At 34.1% G+C, this 21,947-nt stretch overlaps 1 protein-coding gene across 1 annotated transcript in view; it reads left to right on the top strand.

Annotated features, from left to right (window-relative positions):
* Window positions 1-21,947, top strand: part of LOC129218153 (WD repeat-containing protein 17-like) — a 151,601-nt gene that overhangs the window by 26,987 nt on the left and 102,667 nt on the right. The window contains 5 exon segments of the mRNA XM_054852368.1: window positions 2,381-2,635; window positions 9,850-10,037; window positions 10,039-10,086; window positions 12,588-12,701; window positions 15,125-15,268. Of these exon segments, the coding sequence (XP_054708343.1) occupies window positions 2,381-2,635; window positions 9,850-10,037; window positions 10,039-10,086; window positions 12,588-12,701; window positions 15,125-15,268 (749 nt within the window).

The following is a 21,947-nucleotide window of genomic DNA, read 5'->3' as shown; positions in this document are numbered from 1 at the left end:
GGGCTCAGAATTGTAAAATTACCATTAACCTGTTTCTATGGCAATCACAATCCGTTATATATTGTAGATCGAGCTTTTCTCGTGAATAACAGGCAGTATTTCAAGTCTAATTTTTTTTCACCCTTATCTCAAAGAACACCATCAAAATTAAAAACTTTCTTTAAAAGAGAAAATCTGTTCTTTCTAGTGATACTAATGAATTGAAGATGGAAGGTGCCAAACCTGAGCTACAGCGCTTTGAAAATGGTTATTTTTCACTTGAGCAATTTTGATAGCCACTTTTGGATGACAATATGTTTTAGAAACTCAATATTTACGCTTTGTAACTTTAAGTCATTAAAAACATATTGACAGATAAATTACAAAGCACGAGCTATCGAATCATTTTCGTTTAGTATTTATGACATTTTAAAATCCAGGAAAAAAAATTCCACTGCTTTTTGCTCAAACTCACAAAAAACTCTAACGAACGTATAGACAACTAAACGTACTTGAAGCTCCTAAAAGTTCAAGCTTACAGTGTGATAAAATTTTCTGAAACCTGTGTTTAAACATAACAATTCGTTACGACGGACCGAATTTTGAGTTCATTTTCGTATCCTTAAACAAAAGAACACCATCGAAGAAAAAACTTATTTTGATTGGAAAAAGTTGTTTTTTCGAATGGTCTAAACGAAAAGAAGATACGGGAGGTGACAAACTTGCGCTACAGCGCTTTGAAATTAGATTATTTTTCCTTTGAACTTTTTTGATAGCTACTTTGAATGACAATACCTTTTAGAAAATAGATATTTAAGCTTTTCAACTGTAACCCATTAAAAACAAGTATTTTTACAATAGAATTGCAAAGTACCATCCTTAACTTACTTTTGTTCAGATTTTATGACAATGAAATCCAGAAAAAAATTTAACCATTGCGCTTTCTGACGAGTTTACACGCATGCAACACAAAATCTAAAGAGCTCAAATCCATAAAAATACTTGAATATATTAATAGCCAAACGTACTTTTAGCTCCGAAAATTTCAGGCTTCCCTTGTGATAAATTTTTCTGCAATCTTAACCTAAAGATCGCAATTTGTCACAAAAATTTGATGCGCCATTTTGGATCAAATTTTTGGGGGATCCTAGAGCAACAGGATTTTTATCTTGGAAGCTGAAAATTTGCATAGGTTAGTTTCAAAGGCATCTCTACACCTCTATAAAATTTCCTCCGAATCGGAGAGGGTCGAGCTGGGATTTTTTAAAAATTTAGGTCAGTTGACGTGTAATGACTCATTATCTTAATAAGGGAGATTAAGAGTGACCAGCTCGATATTCTTATTTGAGCCTCTGGGACTTTTTTTCTTGAAATCCAGCATTTATCACTCCTGTTCAAGGGCCCTACAAGGTGTGCAAAATTACATACGGGCAAAATTTACGGGCAAAATTAACGGGCATACGGGCAAAATTTACTACATATTTCAATGTTAGCAAGGTAAAAAACGGGTTTACAGATGAAAGTGAGTATTGGTGGTTAAGACATAACGGGCTTCTACAGTTGGTTACTTAATCAACAACAGGGCGAAATGTCAGTAAATCTGCTTAGCTGAATTTAAGATATGGATCGTTGTAGGGAAATACTTGGCCAAAACTTAAACCAATGAGCTCGCCATGTAGTCACGCTATTGTGATCAGTTAAGTTTTCAAAGTCTAGTTACCTGAGCTCACTACGTGCATTTATTTTCATCTCGTCAGGTTAGCGGAAGGAACATAAAGAAGTTGAAATATTTATTTAAAAATGCTCAGGCACAGCATAGGATATTGGATCTTTGAGACGATTGCGACTCGTTTAAAGATTTTTTGCGACTCATCATAGGTTTAGAAAGTGGGAGATTTTTTCGCCTTTTTTCAATTTAAAGTATAAAAGGAGGATCCATATCTTAAAATATGATCTACAGGGGAACTTCATAATTTATTTGACTCTTGTATACGTCCGCTGTACAAAACTCTTCCGTTAAAAATAAACATTTTTTTTTACATTCACATTTGAAAATCCTTCAGACCTCCTGCAACTTTAGTGAAGAAAAAGTAAGTAATCCTCCTAAGTTCATTCTCAACATTGTCTTACATGTTGAGAACATATTTCTGGCTTTTTACATGTGCACGTAAATGAATTTGATAGAAAGTTACTGAAAAATGGAATTTTAAAGGAAATGGATAGTAAATGATGGAAGAAATAGCGTTCTTAAATAGTAAATCGGTCTGAAAAATAAACGCATTCCTCGTTTAAATCTCAATTAATAGTTCTTCATCCTTCAAAATGTTTTTTCCCACAAACATTTATCGTTCATTTATTAATTACTGAGATTTAACTTCTTTTGAACCCACATTTTTAATAGGAAAGAAACCGCAAAAACACGTGAAATTTCCAAGTACCAATCCAGATCAAGCACTTGGAGCTGTTTCATCACTCCAATGGGATCCGTTCTCAACAAATTACTTGCTAGTCTGCACTGCACCTGGTCGATTACAGCTTGTGGATTCCTCAACGGAAGTCGCGTCTGTTATTACTACATACAGTCTTCCAAGTAAAGCAGTTTCAATCAAGTGCGTAGCTTGGTTGACTGAAGCACCAGGAGCCTTTGTCACTGGAGGTAAGCAAGACTCAGGCACATTTATTACCTAACTCATATAAAACAGTAAATTGTTCAAACTTTTCAAACCAAAATTAATAAAACTAACCCTTAACTGGTGAGGTGCGGTGTCTTGCACCCCGGAAGAAATGCACTTTTGCATTCAAACTTTTTGTAATGATTACATCTATGGCTTTATGCATATATGTTACATCTAAGGCTTTATGCATATATGTTACATCTATGGCTTTATGCATATATGTTACATCTATGGCTTTTTGCATATATGTGTATATCACTTACCATACTCTTTTAGTTGTACTAATGTATATAAATTACACAAAACATGTTGAAGTTTCTACTCAAGTTATAGATATTCGGAAACTCATTTTTACCGTCATATTAAAATTGTTCGATAAGGGTCATAATATTTTTAACTTATACACATGTAGGTGTACTTCTCATTGTATGAAACATTGAACCCTATTGAACAATTTAATATGGTGACACTTTTTTTTTTGAGCAATCACGATTGCTTATTGCTTTCACTTGACTGTTTTTGGCGTGCTATCATTTTAGTTTCCCACCGCCACCCTCCGCACCATCACCGTCGACCGGCTCCTCACCATGCTGCTCCTATAGCGAAAGCCGTCTCCAGGTTGCATCCATGTCCTACACACACACACACACACACAAACACACACATACACCTATACACAAACACACACATACACAAACACATACACACACGCATACATACAGACACCTACACATACACACAAAAAAAACATACACACACACATACACACAACAACCCACACATTCATGCCTGCACACAGACACAAACACATATGCCTACACACACATACACATACCTCCCCCCCCCCACACAAACATTCATACGCAAAACTACCCATACACTTATGCCAGCACGCGTGCCTACACACAAACACACATACCCCCCACACACAGACATACACGCCTACATACACACACTCGTGAAATTTGAAGTTTTTACGTTTGGTTGGTTTCTGGAATAAACGATTCAATTTATCTGCAGTGTTTTCCAAAAATAGAACATTAAAACTTTCCATTCAGAACTGTTTTATAGACCAAAAGTTACAAAAAAGATCATTTTTAAAAGTTGAAATTCAGTCCTACCAAATATACACAGTCAAGTGCCCATACTTGGTACAGTACCCTAATTTGGGACATTTTGCCGAATTTAGTTTTGAAGGCTGTTTAATCTGTTGGTACTTAAGCAATAAGAAACAAATGGTGTTACAGAATAAATGAATAGTTATCTTAAAAGGCTATGCGAATTAAACTTTGATGTAAGAGCTTTATAAGTTAGTTTAATTTTGAAAATTTAGGGAAAATATGAGATTTTTAAATATGGAAATAACTTTGGTTACCTATGCTACCTGAGACGCATTAGATTTAATTTGTAGCACATTTCATCTCGGGCTATGTATCTGTGTCTTATTTGGGTAAATTCATTTCCACCCAGCTAATTCAGTTGAACCTATTTATTCACAAATTTGAGAAAGTGCAAATACACTCCAAACTTAGGACTGTTCCAAGTTAAGATACTAAGGCATAAAAAGTGTCTATAAGGAATATTGAAGTAATAAAGTGAATAATTATATTAACAAAAACGTATAGATACAAAATTTTATAAATTGAAAGCTATTTTGATGACAATATATGTGTCGTACTATAACAAGACAGAACAGTTGTCATTGTTAAAATAATTTGAATCTATTGATAAGCAAAAGACGTTTTGCCAGAATATTAGATATGTTAGTTGTACTAATAAAAATGAGTCTTAAAGTATAGATGAGGCTAATTTATTTGTAGTGAATTTCACGTATTATGAAGAAATGACAATGAACGTGAAAAAATGTGAAATAAGGAACATGGAGAGCAAAAATATGTTGTTTTGTAGTAAATTACCGCCCTAAGCCAGGGCTAAGGCAGAAATACTTAAAATACACCACCAGCTCAGTTATTCCATCCGAGGACTGCAATTTCGTGCTTTTTAGCACTCATCAGCCCGGAATAGGAACCATATGAGCTGGAGGCGAAAAACCTCTTAAAGGAGCCAAGAGATCCAAACAAACTGGTAGCTAATGTAGAATTAGCACACCAGGTGAGTGACTGAGCGGTAACTTACTACAAAATACCATACTTTGCCATCAATCTTTGAGTTGAACCGCACCATTGCTGCGGTCACTCATCTGGTGTGCTAATTCTACATTAGCTACCAGTTTGTTTGGCTCTCTTGGCTCCTTTAAGAGGTTTTTTGCCTCCAGCTCATATGGTTCCTATTCCGGGCTTGAGTGCTAAAAAGCACGAAACTGCAGTCGTAGGATGGAATAACTGAGCTGGTGGTGTATTTTAAGTAAAAATATGCTGGTGTTAAAAATTATTTGTTTTCTCCAATTGCTTTTATGCTTCCAAATATAGAAGGGAATGCAGAAATATTACACTCAAAAGAATTAAGAAGGCTGAAGAGACATTCAATAACGGGTTATAAAAAAAAACTCCTTTAAAATAATAGTTGGTGACCCAAACTATTATCTATTACTGAAAACATGAAAGAAAGATCAAAATAATAAGTGTCCCAAGTTAGGGAGGAAGGTCCCAAACTTGGGACAATGAACATTCTTTTTTTGTTTTATTTTTAAAGGGACATATCTACACATCTATATCTTATCTTGAGGTGAAGTATTGAGGCACGTACTAAAAATAGAATGCTTCGTTCGAACGGGAAACATTTGATGAATATGCCACTAAAGGTAAAAGTTCAAAACTGTCCCAAGTATGAGCAATTGACTGTAGACCATTAGTAGGTAGTGCATGAAATCCGTTAATTTGCAGAAGACACGTCCGTGTTTTTTCCTCATATGCTTATCCCATTGAGCTGCGTGTCCTCAGAAATGCGCTAATTCTTCTACCAATCTCTCTTTCGGATGTTATTTTCAGTTCTCCAAAGATGCTTGAAAATGTAATGCTGTTTTGTATATATAATATAGTCTTTTCTGAAGGTATAAATATAGTTATAAATGAAATTTGAGTAATTTTTATTGATGTTCTTTATGAAATGAGAACATTTTATGGAATAAATAAATTTTCTTAGAAAAGCAATAACATTTCAAATTGTGAGTGCACAATTCTATGGAGATATAATAACTTTTGCAAGCTTAGAATTTCTGCGATATCTTCTATATATATGCTAATATGATTCATTTTCTCTTGAAAGTTTTTCTGAAAATTATTCTTAGCTTATAATTACAGCTCGGATCCCTTGTAATCCATTCAAAATAAAACGCGCATTGAAATTTTCGAGCAGTCATTTCCTTCCATTTCTCCTTTCTCACGTCGAATATATTTGTTAAAAGTAAATTTGCATTTGTGTATTGATCTCGAGATGTTTCTGAATTTAACTTGTACTAATTCAAGTACTGCTGTTTTTCTCAGTTTATTCAGCTCATTATTTCAGCTCTATACATGGTCAATAAAGATTGCGCTCTTCTAGGACGCTCCTCTAGGACAAGAGCTACATCTAAAGTTTTTATAACGGCTGTTTGAACAGTTAATCTATTCAATGAAGTGTCTGACTTTGCATAGGCATAGTTGCAAACGCAATGCCTGTGCTTAAAATTGAAAGCAAGAAATTTCTATCGACTAAAGAAAGGGATGAAGATAGTAGAAATTGGCACTCTGAACGAAATGGAAAGCTTAATATTTTTCTATACTTCTTCCTTAACTAAGGCTTATTGATACCGTATCCATGGGATTATTAATCATTTTCAATAAAGCTGACTTCCCACTAAAATCATGTCTTTCAGTTTCTTTTTGTTTGTTTTTTCCTGAATGTAAAGCTTATATTTCGGTCAGATACACTCATATGAGTAATTAAAAATAGCAGTAAAAATGTTTACTTGGTTGCAGTTTTTTTTCGAATGAAGAATACATATTAACGAATTATTACTACATATGTTCTACAGATTGTACACTAAAATTTTAATTTGCCTGCAGTGCATTGGGTATAAATTTTACACAGCTGAACACACTTGAAGTGTAGCAAATCAAGTACATTAGTGCTCGTTTTTGTTTATATTTTCGTTCAGAAAGTTCACTCTTGAAAAACAAATAGTTGTCGTTGATCATTGCTTCTCAGAAGAATAAAACCAAGTTTTCGTTTTCGTCAGTACAAGTTTTCCCTTTAGGAATCAACATTTTTTTATGCAAGTAACACTTATTTCAAGGTATCACAATTTATTTTCTCAAAACATGGATCCAGAGGAGGGATCTCGGGAGTCATGATCTCCCTCACTTAATCGGCCACATATAGCCGAAAAGTGCATTTTGGGGACTTTTATTTAACAATTTGAAATCTAAAATAATGTATATTAGGCAGTTTTAATTTACAGCCTAAGATTTCTTCTGTGAGTGCTCAGGAATCCGCCTCAAATATGCATTTCAAAAAGATCCTTTTGTCAGGTTATGAAATGCTGTGCAAATCAATTCTTTGTTTCAAGTATACTATAAAACTCCCTTTGGGCAAAGTGTCAGCCCCAACTGATCTAAATGACACCTACCACTCACTTTCGTGATCATTTTTATTTTTCTGAAAAAAATAAAGCATTTTAGTTTAAAAGGCAAAAAAATAGCTTTTCTGATAGATTAAAACGAAGATATCTCTGAAATGAGAAAAAACCTTCACTTTTTATGAATATTTCTTAATTTCTTCTGGTAGAGCCACTTCATTTGGTTAAAAATATCTTGTTTAAAAGTGTTATTATTGTGTTAATCATTATCATACAATCAGGTACGCAGCAAGAGGAGGTTTTCGGATCATCCCCAGAAAGAGTTTGGTTCTGCGCCCCATTGCAATCCTAGTATGGTATCTTATGTACATGTGAGAGCAGTTACGACCTTCCGTCCTTCCCCAAATGTAATTTCAGGCATCGCTAGTACAGAAGATAGCTCGTTTAAGACTTTTGCATCAGTGAGTTTCTTGACCCCCAAGGTAAAACCACCAGTAATTGACACCTGCGATTGTAATTGGCACTGCACTAGTGTTAGCACTAATAAAGAAAGACAAAATTAGGTAGACATGGAACTGCCGACAGAAATGAAAACTTAAAACTACAAAATAAATTTGGCGTGTTTGTGCGCGTGCATGGTGTGTGTGGGTGTTTAATATTCTTCTAAAACTAATTCTAGCTTAAAAAATTAAAAATTTATAATTTGTAAACTCAAAATATCAGCTACAGTCTAGTTTTTAATCAGTAATCCGAGCATCAATTATATATATCTAATACTTTTCCTGTTTGAAAATTGCAACACCATGAAGGAAGCATCATAGTTGAATGAAATTTAATACACAGTTGAGTGGCAATAGTACAAATAAATGATTTTATTTTCAAACCAAACAAACAATAAACGAGATAGAAATTAGTATTTTGTGTGGTCACATTGGCGCCCATTGTAGCTGCATGCGGCGATGGTTTTGCGTGAGAGGAATCCTGTATAAAGGAATCCTTGCGCTCAGCCCACGCTGCAGCAGACGTCTCCAAACTGATGAAGCACACAATGAAACACCTGTAGCTGTTGAACACTGTGCTGCCAATTGTCTAGAAGAAGCTGTGCGGTCCGTCAGCGCCATACGCACCAGGTGTCTCTCATCGCGAGCTGACGTCACATTTCAGAGTCCACTCCCGGATTTCCAAGCTTTCCGACCCTCGTCCGTCCACTGCTTCCAAACACGCATGATTGTGCTGCTGTTTCGCTGCACACGAGCGGCTACTGCAGGATAAGACAATCCAGCTTCACGAAGGTCGATGATTCTGCCCTGTTCAAACTCTGAAAATCGCTCAAATTTCGCTTTCTTTCGTCGAAGAGGCATAGTAAAGATTCAGTTAACGTTTACTCTAACATATAACCACCAACAATCATACACGCCTCACTACAGCCGTCTATTTATATTCGGCTCGATCCTCCGTTCAGAGGACGCTGCTCAGCATACGCATGCGCTACCGATCTGCAATTCTAATCATTTGCATATCATGCCCTACTTTACATTTCCTGCAATTTTCAACTCACTCGCGTAAGTCCTTCGTGGTGTTGCAATTTTCACAAACAGAAGTGTGTTTTGGTATGGTCTATTTCAGTTCGTTTGTAAAGTAAACATTGATGCAAATATAGGAAATATTTTAAAATAAATTCTTAGTTTGTGTTATTCAGTTTTCTATGTATAAAAATAATAAACAATGCACATACTGAACTTTCTATCAATTTACTGTATTATCCCTCTTTAGCCAACATGCCAAAAGAGCAGACATGCTGTGAGATTGACCCACATGCCGGGAAATTAGAATTTTGAGCCATGCCAGATAATTCGGGGTTCATTTTGGAAAAAAAAAAGAAAACAAAAGTGAGCTTAAGGATAAATGATGCCAAATGCCAATTTTGCAGCCCTGTTTTTATGCATTTAGGATGTACAACTATGCAAGCTATTTTAAGTTTGATTTTGAATGATATGCAGCTGTATTAAACTGATTTTGCATGATGATATGAAAACGTTTCGGTGACCTGTTTATTTCAAATTTCATTGTTTTGAAATTTTTAAAACATCATTTTTAAGTTTGATTATATTTAAAAGTATAAATCAATTAATTACGAACGTTTGTAAAGCCTTTTTGAAAAATATCCGATTTAAATAAAAATAAATTTGTATTCAAAATTTCTTGTATTGCGTTTATAGAATTAGCTGGTGAAATATAAACAGCAACCATTACAATTAACATTCCGTTTTCAGAGTTGTTGAGAATGAGGAGAAGCCGCGCATGCGCTGTATTCTAAATGTCGGTGACGGTGTCGCGAAATGAATGGTTTTTCCCCACCTCAAAAATGCTCAACGCGCCTAAAGACGTTTCCGCTTCAAAAACCAAGAGAAACTATAAAATTTTACAAATGCTGCAAAATGATGTAAATGATTTGCAAAAAGTTTGCATCGTTCACCTTCCAGCTCATTCTTAGTTGATATTTTGACGCCCGTGCTTCTCTAGTCAATTTATTTTTCTTGACTACTCTCGAAGTGTCAACTACCTCTGCGGATGTCAACTACCGGTGGTTTTACCTTACTCCAAAATTAGTTTTCATGAAAATCGTCAGTACTCATAACATTTTCCTTTTCGTTTTAAAGCTACAAGTTATCTTTTTAGATGCAGAAACGGGGATTTTACGAATCTGGATCGTCTCTAAAGAAAAGCCGGAAGAAAATTTCAGATTAAAGCAAGTGGGATTCAAAGCCCTATGTGTATTACCTTCTGAAAATAAACCAGCAACAACTACAAATGGAAAAGTGAAGTTTTCCGCTCGTATAGTTTGCTTATTTTTTGATGGAGGAGTCGGGTGTGTATAATCTTAGAAATTCGTCGTGGGATTTCCTTAGGAACATGGTGAGTTTTCTCTGTAGCTCAAACAATAAAATGTTTCTTAGCAAATTTAGTTAACATCACGCTGTTATAAATTTTATGTATACAGCGGTGGTCAGAATTATAAGGACACACATAAAAATACCTAAAATCTTGCCTCCATTTGGTCGGAAAGTTATGCTAATTTTATGACTGGGAACAAATGGTAAAAATATACTTTTTTTTATTAATTTTATAGGAAATACATATGAAGTTCGTATTCATAGAATGAAGTTTGAATTTAGACAGCCCTGTTACATGAACAAAATTATAAGCACAATTGTTTTATTTGTTCTAAAAAGCAAAATTCGCTTTTTTTTTCTTTTCTTTTCTTTTTTCTTTTTTTTTTTTTTTTTGTTCTGCACACTACACTGCACAACGATATAGATGCTTAGTAAGCGATTGTGAACGTCGCATTCTATTTCTACAGCCATGCCGTTAGGTACTAAACTTCAAGAATTTGAGAAAAGGAAAAAGGTTTCTTGAAAAACTTCACGACTTACTGTAAATCAAACAGCAACGAATCTGAATAAATACATATCGGTCATTTAGGGCTGTCACTAAAAATCCGGCATATAAGAGCCACAAAGACGAACAGGTAGGAAATCTTTTGTTTCTGTACGTGTGAAACACATGATAATATGACGAGCTTGCTCCAACAAACTTCAAGGGATTTTCGATGGGAGTTTAAGTTACTATGCAGTTCTCGAACTATTCAACGTGTTTTACAAAAAGAGAAAAGTTTCATGATCCGTAAAATAATGTCATGACCGACTCTTAAAAAAAGTTCATAAGAGACCAAGGGTTGAACATGCCAAAAATGCGTTGTTATGGGTGAAAAGTGGGCTAATTTAATTTTTTCTGATGAGAAAATGTTTAATTAGGATGGACTACATGGTTTTTGCTATTTTTGGTACAATTTCTGTGAAGGAAAAAAAAGTCTCAAAGCGTACAGTTGAAGGCGGCTCAGTAATAATCTGAGAAAGTTTCGCAACGAGCGGAAACTGTACCAAAATTCCTTTTTTTAACCGGGCAGAATGAATTGTGAGAGTAATGTTGGTGTACTAAGTAATATTTTTTTAAACCAAAAACAATGCAACCACGAGTTTAAGCGATTTGTTTCAGCACGACAATGCCTAATTACATGTTTCTCAAACCTCAAAATCATTGTTTGATACTTATTTCATGCAATTACTGTACTGAGCAGACAAAATGCTCGATCTAAGTTTAACGAAAACTTTGTGAGGTATTTTGGCACTCGAAGTCTGAAAAGATGGCATTCCATATTGAAACAAGCAAAAACTCATTTTCTCCGTCAAAAAAGCAAGAATAAAAATTTCCAAGAACGTTCTTCAACCTCCTGACATCAAAACTTTTATAAAAAGTGATCGAAAAAAAAGGATTACATTATTGATTACTAGGGCATTTTAGGGAAAAAAGCTCGTTGTCCTTATAAATTTTTCCAGTTTTAGCAATGATATTTTTTTTTAATAATCACGACAAAACATTTATATTTTCAAATGTTCTGCATTCCACAATGATTTCTAGCATAAAAAGACATTTTTTATATAAATCCTGACAGTTGAAAACTTTACCAAAAGTCTATATAAAAAAAATCTGCATTAATAGTAGAAAATCCCTTGGAACCTCAGCTTCCATCAAGATTTCTAGAAACGACATAGCTACTGTTTATGTTCCGTTATCAATGTTTCTTAAAAAGCTGAATCGTTACCAGAACAGTTTATGAAATTGCAGAATTTTTACATTATTTCTGAAGGCTTGCCGAGATATCGCAGAGCTGACTTCATTTTTGGCGCCAAGGCGCAAAATTTCGCCTAGTTTGGCAACATTTCAATACTAACAGATAAATGCAGTTACTCTGCAGTTTATCGGAATATAGCCCTTTTTTTTTAATCTGCTTGAGATGTGATTTTTCGGCGTTTTTATCGTGTTTGGAAGTCAATACGCGTTTACTGTTGAGTTTACGGTGCTAAATCAGAATTGCTTCATTGATGTGAATATTTTAGTCACTATACAGATTATTTTAAGATAATTTGAATAAAGTTTCTGCTTTCTAAAAGGAACGAGGCCGTATATTTTTCAGACACCTGGCGGCAAAGATGGCTTTGTAACAATACGGTAAAAGCAAAGTACTAAATAAAACAATATATTTATTTTCAAAAATAAATGCTTATGCTTAAAAAATGCTAAGAATTTTCAAGAATATTTACGTGAAGAAAAAAGATCTTCAAATAGCTGATGACAAAGTGTCAGTGAAATATTCTTCACAATAAGCATTTACCTTTGTGCACAAATTAAATAATATAGGAGAAATAATGTTTCACGAAGCACAAAAATACGAATTAAATTCAGCTGCGTTGCAATTTTTGGCTGTCACAACGTTTTTCTTCCAGATCCTTCATAATGTATGTTATGTATTTTATTCGGTGGTACAAATCAACCACAGATAAGTCTGCATTTTTCAGGGGCATCTTGAAACAATATTTGACTGTCAGTTTAAGCCAAACAATTGTGATCTTCTAGCAACAGCGAGTTTTGATGGTACTGTAAAAGTATGGAATGTAAATACTATGGAAGCAGTAAGTATATTTAATTTATGTTCCGAAAAACAAATCAAATTATCGCAGCCACACCTTACAAATGTAAGCAACCTTTGAATAAAAATAATTCCAAAATATATACATCTACAAACTAAAAGCAAGATGCATGTACGCATGTATTATCATTAAAATACTAAAATTCTTTTCATTAAAATGGGAAGTTAAAATAGTTAAAACTTTTAATACAATGTTGCTTAAGAAATTTAAAATAATATTTTTAAATTGAAGGATTCACCCGAACTTTAATTTTAGCAAATTGCGTTTCGAAACTATCTTTAGTGACCGCTATATGTATGAAAATAAAAGAAGGAAAAATTATGCATGTTTTCTTATTAACTTCTTATATAATTGCGATTTAACACCTTTTATTCGACATGAAAGGGCACAAATTTTCGACGCCAATTTTGTCCATGATTTTTTTTTTTTTTTTTTTTTGTCTCCAATATGGTTGCGACTTCTAACAGATATGCTTAATTAAACTAGTTGAAATAGTTTGAGTTGAAATAGGTAATTTTTATAGATCTGATGCTATAAAAATATTATTAATACAAATAAAGTTCAGTAAACATGTCATCGAAAGAAAAAAATTTCATACGTATGTGATTTGAAACCCGGGGTACATGTCTTTTTTCGTCAACATAACTAAAATTTTAGTGTAATTCGTAGCTGTGTTCTGTTGAAAGCTAATGCAACAACGGGGGGGGGGGGGGGGGGGGGGGGGGGTTGTTATGCTCTAAACTAAATATTAGACAGTTTTGCAAGGGTGGGCCACCTGGATGGGGATTAACAAAATATTAATATCTTTAAAATTCATAAATAACTTAACAAATTACCTTTTTTATTATTTATTACGTATTAAGAAAAGAGAAATAACATCATTAAACTGAAGAAACTAAGTTAAGAAATTGAAACAATACATGTGCGATAAAATTATAAACGGTAACATAATGTTAATAGCATACAAAAGTTTATGTAAAATTGCCGACATATGTTTCAGGGTAACAAGGAACCTCTTATTCAATTTGGATGACAAGTATATAAAGTAATTGACCAAACATTTAATTTTACTGTAGTAAAAAAAAAGCGTGGGGGGCTGCCTATTTACATTTTTTCATGGATAACAAGTGGAAGAAATTTAAGACAACTGATAAGAAGCCCCCCCCCCCCCGCTCTTTTTTTTTTTTTTTTTTTTTATTACAGTAAAATTAAGTGTTTGGTCAATTACTTTATATACTTGTCATCCTAAGATTATTTTGAACTTTTTAGTTCATTTTACTACTTAAGAATGTTTATTTTTTAGTTTTTAAAACTATTATTTTATTTAAATTTTAGGCAACGAGTTTGAGCTGAATAAATAAAGTGATAGAAGAGAGCTGCTCTATCAACCAAACTATTTAGGCTGAACTATTGTACTAACATGAAAATAAATAATTTTTTTAACTTTATTTATATATTGAAACAAGGAGCAATTTCGAAATTGAAGATCCTGAAAATGTCTTATTTTTGTTGAGCATATCATTCCCTTTCTCATCAGTGGGCCAGATAAATGTACAATGTCGGCCACATGCGACTCGCAGCTAAGGTTACAAACCTAACTTTTGATCCAAACAATATGATATCGCTTAAGGCATAATAACCCTCGTACTACCAGAGTTTTTTGTTTGACCGATTAGTAATGAAGCCATATATGACACCCCTTTTAAAATATTGCTGCGAAATCACTAACTAAACGACTTCCTTACAAATGTAACAACTCTCCCTAAAGAAAAACACTCCCCCCCCCCCCCGTTACGCATTCTCAAACAATACTCTTTCAATAATTAAGACTCGATTGATTCATGTTGCCATCACCTAGTGACAAACAAATACACCAATTTCAAATTTATTTCTTTTTAATCTTTAAAGTGAAGGAGGGTATTTGTCAGCCCTCAATATTCTGAATAAAAATGAATGAGAAGAATTTGCTGTACATTTTAACCATGTTACCCATTGAGTAGAGTTGAGTTGACGTTTTTTCCAGAATTTTCGAGAACGTACTTGCACAACAAAGGGCGAATTCGATGTTTGGGGCAGATTTGACTTTGATTATAATAGGAGGATTTATATTATTTGCTGATTAGGAAAAAATATGAATATCCCCTTTTATTTTTCGTGAAACAAATAAAACCAGTGCATCAGTTGACTAGTTCATATAAGAAAAATATTGACTCCAGGAATTCTTCAAATCATTTCATTTATATTTCCCCAGGCAATCAAATTTGAGAGCTTTTATATTTATATATCTATATATATCCATTAATTAGTTTATTTATTTTCAGCTCCCATTTTGTGCAGCATTATGAACTTTCCATTACTGGAAATCAAATTTTTCTTTTTATCAGGTGCCATTGATTTATTTGCAGGTAAATTCATCACACGGTGATGCAAGTATAATATATTCTTTGTCGTGGGGCCCGGGTGATATGGACTGCCTTGCTGCTGCAACTTCGAAAAGTGGAATATTTGTTTGGAATTTGAAAAAAGGAAGCATTAAAAAAATTGAAAATGTAAGTTTCGTTTTCCCATGAATTTATCATGTAAATAAATATAAACTTTATTTTTTCGAAGCTGTCTTTAAGTAAATAATGAATGTATTGCTCGTATTGCTAAAGAAACTTGTTGATCCTCGAAATTTTTAAGAAAGAAAACTAAAATAAGTTAGATATTGAATGCAAGCATTAGTTTTTGCTCTGTCAGCGCTTGGGAATCTCACTTTTTGTTAGGGGTTTCCCTGTTACGAAAACGAACCAACAATTAGTCCACCAATATTACTACCATTAAGATTTGAAAAACAGACCGCATTGAAATACGAAAAAGATCCGAGCTACTGTTGTTGTTGCTGATCCCCTTGGTTTAGACCCCTAGACCAAGTCCAAGAGGTCATGTCTCACTAAAAGATCTAAGAAAATCCCACTCTCATCCGACAGTTGCCCCACAGAGGCACTGATACAGCAAATAATATGAAAGAGAGCGGCAATAGCCGAGCATAGGCAAGTAGAAAAAGCCTTGGTGGAAACGTCCAAGCTGAGGCAGTTTGAGCAAGTCTTGAGCAGGTCTTCCGCAAGGACAATCCAGGATGATCTGCGGTGTACCAATCGTGGTGTACCAATCGTGTTCAGGTGGAATCCTTCAAGTTGATTTTATTTTGTCAATAAACATGGAATGAACCTCTGAGACTCTTAAAACTGATGATGGGAGAATGGAAAGGTTACTGCCTTCCACGGCGAGTCTGTCGGCGGCATCATTATTATAGATACCACCAATGAGAGGGAATCCACTGTAAGCACAGAGCCTACCTCGGGCAATGTAGCCAATTTGGAAACAATATCTTGCCCCAGTTGATCATAAATACATGGTCAGTCTCTCAAGAATACAATGGAACTCCTGCCATCAGTCAGAATCGACAAATCACAAATCCAAGGCGAAGGATAGAGCTTGATTTATGGCAATGAGTTCCGAACGGAAAACAGAACTAAAATCGGAATTCCTGAAGCTATATTCGTAGAACTTGTCCTTAATTCTAATATAGACACCACTGCCAGTTCTTACCGAATCAGATTTGCTCCCATCGGCTACTAAATACTTCATACGCTAAAGAGCTGCAATTTTTCACATACTGCCAAAATTGAATTTTGAAATATATATTTAGAATATCATGAATACCTACATGAACAAACTCAAACAGATTGTAAACAATATAGTATATGTGCGTGTCTGTCTGTATTCAGAGGGAGGGGGATAATTGCAAAAAGAAAAAAGAAAGAAATTTACGAGGAGAATAAGAAGGTTTTTTTTAACATTATTCAAAAGATATGAAAATAAATCAAGAGGCATACTTGACAATCCACATGATCACCATATCTGTTTTGGCGTTTATCTGAACGCATTAATGAGCAATTCAATCTAGGTTCGTGGAAATTTCATCTTTACCTATGCCACTGGGTCAGTTCTCGGCAGCTGCTTGCAGTCTTAGTGTAAAGAGAACCTTGATTCGGCTAAATATTCCTTAACCCGGGAAAGCCTAGCGTTACCGCTTGGTACCAAAATTTGCTATTTCAAAAATACCTCTTTTTCGGGGGTAAAACGTGACGTTATAATTTTCAGTTAAAAAAAGACTCCAATAGACAGTTAGAGGAAGGAGTTACAACAGTCAGATGGAATAGTCAAGTGTGTGTGCATGCTTTATGTCCCAAGATAGTTAAGCGTCTTAAAAGTGAGCGAATAAATGGCTCGTAGACAAAAGTAAGTACATTTTATAGATAGTTAAAAATTTTAAGTGAACTAATGAAATGTAAATTTTTATTTAAGTTGTACGCTCTTTCTGTAGGCCTCTTTTAAAAAGAAAATCTGTCTTGTTTTATACGGAAATTTTTGTCCGTAAATTTGGCGGGACCATATTTTACCGTTAGGCTTTCATATAAGCTTTTCATGACTTATGCAGAAACTGTATATTATTAATTTTAATCTTATTTCTGTGACTTAAAAAATACATAATAACTCTTTTTTTTTCTTTTGGAGTATTAGGCATATTTGTTTAATACATTTTTAAATTCAATTGACACATTCTTATTTTATTACTTATAATAATAATATTACTTATTATTATAGTATGTATTATATTTATGCTTATTACTATACCAACACACATTCATATATAGTATATACTAGCATTCCCGTACCCGGCATTGCTTGGGTAATGGAATTAGCAGGGGATAACAGTGCTTAGTGCACCTAGTTACGAAAATCCCCAATGATAATTACTTATTACCTATAATTTTTTCTAATTGTGGGAGGGTCCCGCGGCCCCTGGACTAATTATGTATGTATGCCCTTGTCCTTAACCGATTCTTCAACTGTCATTAACGATCCTTTCAAAGTATTGATTTTCTTTGCAAACGCAAGCCATCCACATTTTATTGTTATACCTATGTTTAAGCAAGAACTTCATTGTTTACGACATTTTTTTTTCTGGTGTTAAAACTATTAAGCTGCTTGATGAACTCACTCTGGAGCAAGCTACATTAAATTGTCCGTGTGAAAAACAGTCTTCTCTTAAATAAATCCCTGCTACTTTTAATGTCTGTTCTTGTGACACTTATTAACGGTTATTGTAAAGCAAACTTTTACAGGAAACTGCACTCTTCTAAATTCAAAAGAATAGTCTGTCTGTGATGATGTTCTTAAAAACTTCGTTTCTAATGTTCAAAAAATGAAAGCAAAAGACAGCAGCAACATTATTATTTGACTTGAGAAAAGCCTCGAAGAATCACGTGAGAAAAAAAAACTATTCAGAGTCACAACTGACTACAACTATATTTATGTCGAGGACTGCATACTAAGTGCCTTGCCTCCATTATTTTATATACCGATAGATGGCAGCACCATCACCGGATCGAACAGTTAATGAGAATTTAGAACTAGTCCAGGAGCTAGAGAAAAAAAAAAAAATATCAAATTTGAAATTCGCTATCGGCAAAAAGTTGAGATGAAGTACTGAATAATTATTTGAATGGAGGAAAGCCTTCGAAATTAAGGGATTTAAATTTCAATTACAGGTTTTAATTTCACAGAAATTAAGGGGTTTTAATTAGTTTCTCCCGAACTAATTGATATTTCGAAAAATCCTTTCTTAGTGGATACTTTCGTAATCATGTAGACATGCCTGCGAAATTTCAAGTATGAGGTTTCAGCGGCTTTGGCTGTGCGTTGATATATATATATATATATATATATATATATATATATATATATATATATATGGTGTCTCAAAATGTAGTTGCCAAACTGAGCGTGCACGTCTGCCATACCTTCACAAACAAGATTAATATTGGAACTTGTGGTCCGAAAATGTGAATAGCGACCACAATAGGGCAATGTTTCCAGGCGTAGAGGGGAAGAAAGAAATGATTCCGAAAGAGGATTCAATATTGCCCCTGCAACCACCTGACCTGACTCCCCTGGATTTTTACCTGTGGTGATTTATGATATACGAGATTCCCGTGACACCGGAAAATGATCTCGTTGCCAGAATCATTGGAGCGAGCGGCATGAATCCATGCGTTGATGTTGTGAAGCTTGCATTGCTACAAATGAAAATAATTTTGAACATTTTCTGTAATTTAACCATACTCATTAATAAAAAAACATATTGAAACCGCTTTTGGAGTCAATTCTTTTCCCCTTATACGCCAGCAAACATTGCCATCTAGCGGTCGCTGTTTATATTTTCGGACACAATTTCCCATGTAAATCTTGTTTGTCAAGGTATGACAGACCGACGCGTTCAGTTTGCGCGTTTTTTTTTTTTTTTTTCTGATTTTTATATCAGTGAAAGCTAGTCGTAGTCAAACCTACGGGCTAATTTGAGGGACATTTCATACATGTAATTTTTATCAAGAAGTTTAAAACCTGGAGAGGCACTTCAACTATTTGGTAAACTAGATTAAGATGATACTGATGAAATTTATTGTCAACGGGCATAGCTCCTAGCAATTCATCAAAGGGAAACTGATTCGCTTTGGCTATAAAGCGTGGTGCCTCAATACACCTGATGTATAGTATCTCATCATTTTTGATCAATACCAACGGGAGGGGGGTGTATCTGAAGATAACTAGTATCTGATGATTTAGAGTTCAACAAAATTAACCACCCAGTACAAGCCACATTACAAAGGCGTCATTGTGCTGTTGTGAGTTGCAAAAGCCGCACTCACACCAAATGTGTGAAATGAAATGTAGGTCTATTTGTTGGCTGTTTCATCACTTTTCATACAAAAACGTAATTTTATTTGAATTTGTAAGTAAAATTTTATGTGGAAATTAAAACATAATCTGTTCTTTATCAAAATTGATTGTTTCCTTAAAAAGAAGAATTTTGAGAAAAAAATAGGGATTTGCTAGTGTAAGAGCCTAGTGGTACCATATGGTACCAGCAGTTTCTGACTAAGATAATTTATTAGTTTTTTTTAAAAAAGCACTTTATATCATCCTAAGGAAGGGAATAAACATACAAGAAGGGGAAAAAGTAATTTTGAGAAAAAAAAAAAGCTTTGCCGGGTTAATTTCCGAAAAATGAACTCTTAGTTACTAAGTACCAAATAAGGCCATATAAGAGCGGTAGCTCCAGGTTTCTCGTCTCAAAAACACAGGACTTTTGGTGCTTTTCGGTTTCTGTATTGGTTGTGAGCACTTGGTTGTTTTTTGTTTCGCTAACTGTTGTTCTGGCGTGGTAATTTGCAGCAATAGAGGTAAAGCTACTTGAGTTAAGTGTAGTAAAGACATCAAAGTGTGTGAATAAGAAGAAAGAGAAGACAGGACGGTATTCCATAAGAAATTAATCACGGTTCGCACCACCAAACGATATCTTCTTTCTAAGCGTTTTGCCATTTCAAGCGCAATGACGCGTCTGGAAATCGCTATTGGACAATTAACGCGATCAGTTTCCACTCTTGGAGGAAATTCTTCCCTGGAGAATAAATCCTTTTCAAATACTACTGCTTGTAACTTTTTTAAATTCATCCTTGCATATACATACATAGGGGAAGGTTGCCGTCAATGAACCAGTTCCATGAGTAGACCGCGAAGATATTTCCTGTACCAGAGTTTGTGTAGACGCGTGATCGGTTTTAGTACCTTCCTTTGTCTGAAAACAGTCTACTGCAGAGTCTTCAAGTAGCTAAAATTATTTAATCATATTTTTTATTGGTCAAGAAAGATTTCTACCATTATCTTACTAATTACTGAGATTTTCATTTAGTTATAACATGCTTTGAATATTACTGATCATCTAAGCGTGAAGATTGACATAAAAAAGTGCCTTTTCAAGTACAATTCCCCATACTTCATGTTTCATCATGATTCGTCATAGCAGTAACACCTATAAGAAGATTCAAAATGACGCAGTTGCTATCATTGGACCACTAAGTGTTTCCATGAATGCACCACCTGACAAAGTGTTTCATTCATGGAAAATCTCAAATATTTCTGTAACTTCAGGGCAATTACCTTTGAAAATTACTGAATTGTTTTAAAATAAATATGACAATGAAAAAAATAATCTCAATAATTCATGAAAATTCTTATACTTTATTAGAATTTCAAGGCAAATTTTTGTATAAAATTGATTAAAAATTTAAAACATAATAATAGTTTCGAATACTTTTGCTGTTCCAAAAAAATGCAAAATTAGTAAAATATGGATGCCTGAATAGACAAATCGATTAACTCCACTTTTTAAAAAAATCCTCATTCCTGCTTTAATAGTGCTTTATCATTGCTTAACATCCGAATTTATATTAAAGTTTTGGTTCAGTATATTTCTGACCATGTGATGGCAGAAAATGTAACACGAAGGCCTATTCACTCCCCCCCCCCCTTTGGATAACACCATCTTTATCTTAACATTTCTCTACTTATTGTTTTATGAACTTAATCGATTTGGCAAGTGAGGCATCGACTGTGAGTGAGGCAAAGACCAGTGGATAAGTGAAAGCATGTAACGTACAGAAATGGTGGCATGGACCTTAACGAAGTCTGCCGACAATATAGAGTCTGAGAGCAACTTTAAACAGTCACATGGAAGATAAAAACTGGTTTGTTGTTACCTTAGTCACTTATTAAAAATTTAGGAGATAAGTCCTCCAAAATAGGAATATGGTTAGTGAATCATATTTTGAAACTAGAGAAGAAGTTTTTGGATTTACTTCCGAAAATTTGGGGAATTGGCCTTTCAAGAGACTGAGAAAAATAACATATCCCATAGATTTAATTAAGACAAAAAGTCTGTTAATTCTATAGTCTCTGGTAGTTTGAGACTTAAGCTTCTGGCTTCAGCAATAAAATGGTCAAAAATGTTCTCTGACATTTTAAGGAGCAAGTACAATCTTGAGTCAAACGAAAATTTTTAAAATCGATTTAACAAAATTCTCAACAGTTGAAAAGAGGTTGAAAAGATATTAGCTAAAAAACAGTGTTGCACAGGTTGGGAAAATATCAAGTGGTGAACGAGATGTGATGATAACTGTTGCGTGAGTGTTGGGGGTTTTTTTTTATGTTCCTCTTATAAAAAAAAATAAAACATTTTAGAAAAAAAAAATCTATTTTTCTATAACTTATTGTTATTTATAGTGTTTATTGATCACCTGTTATAAATATTTGTAAGTTACACATTGATTTTTTAATTTGAGA

Source organism: Uloborus diversus, chromosome 3, assembly GCF_026930045.1.
Source record: "Uloborus diversus isolate 005 chromosome 3, Udiv.v.3.1, whole genome shotgun sequence".
Lineage (NCBI taxonomy): Eukaryota > Metazoa > Arthropoda > Arachnida > Araneae > Uloboridae > Uloborus > Uloborus diversus.
Note: the sequence above shows the minus strand (reverse complement) of the source record. Positions and strands in the feature narration are given on the sequence as shown.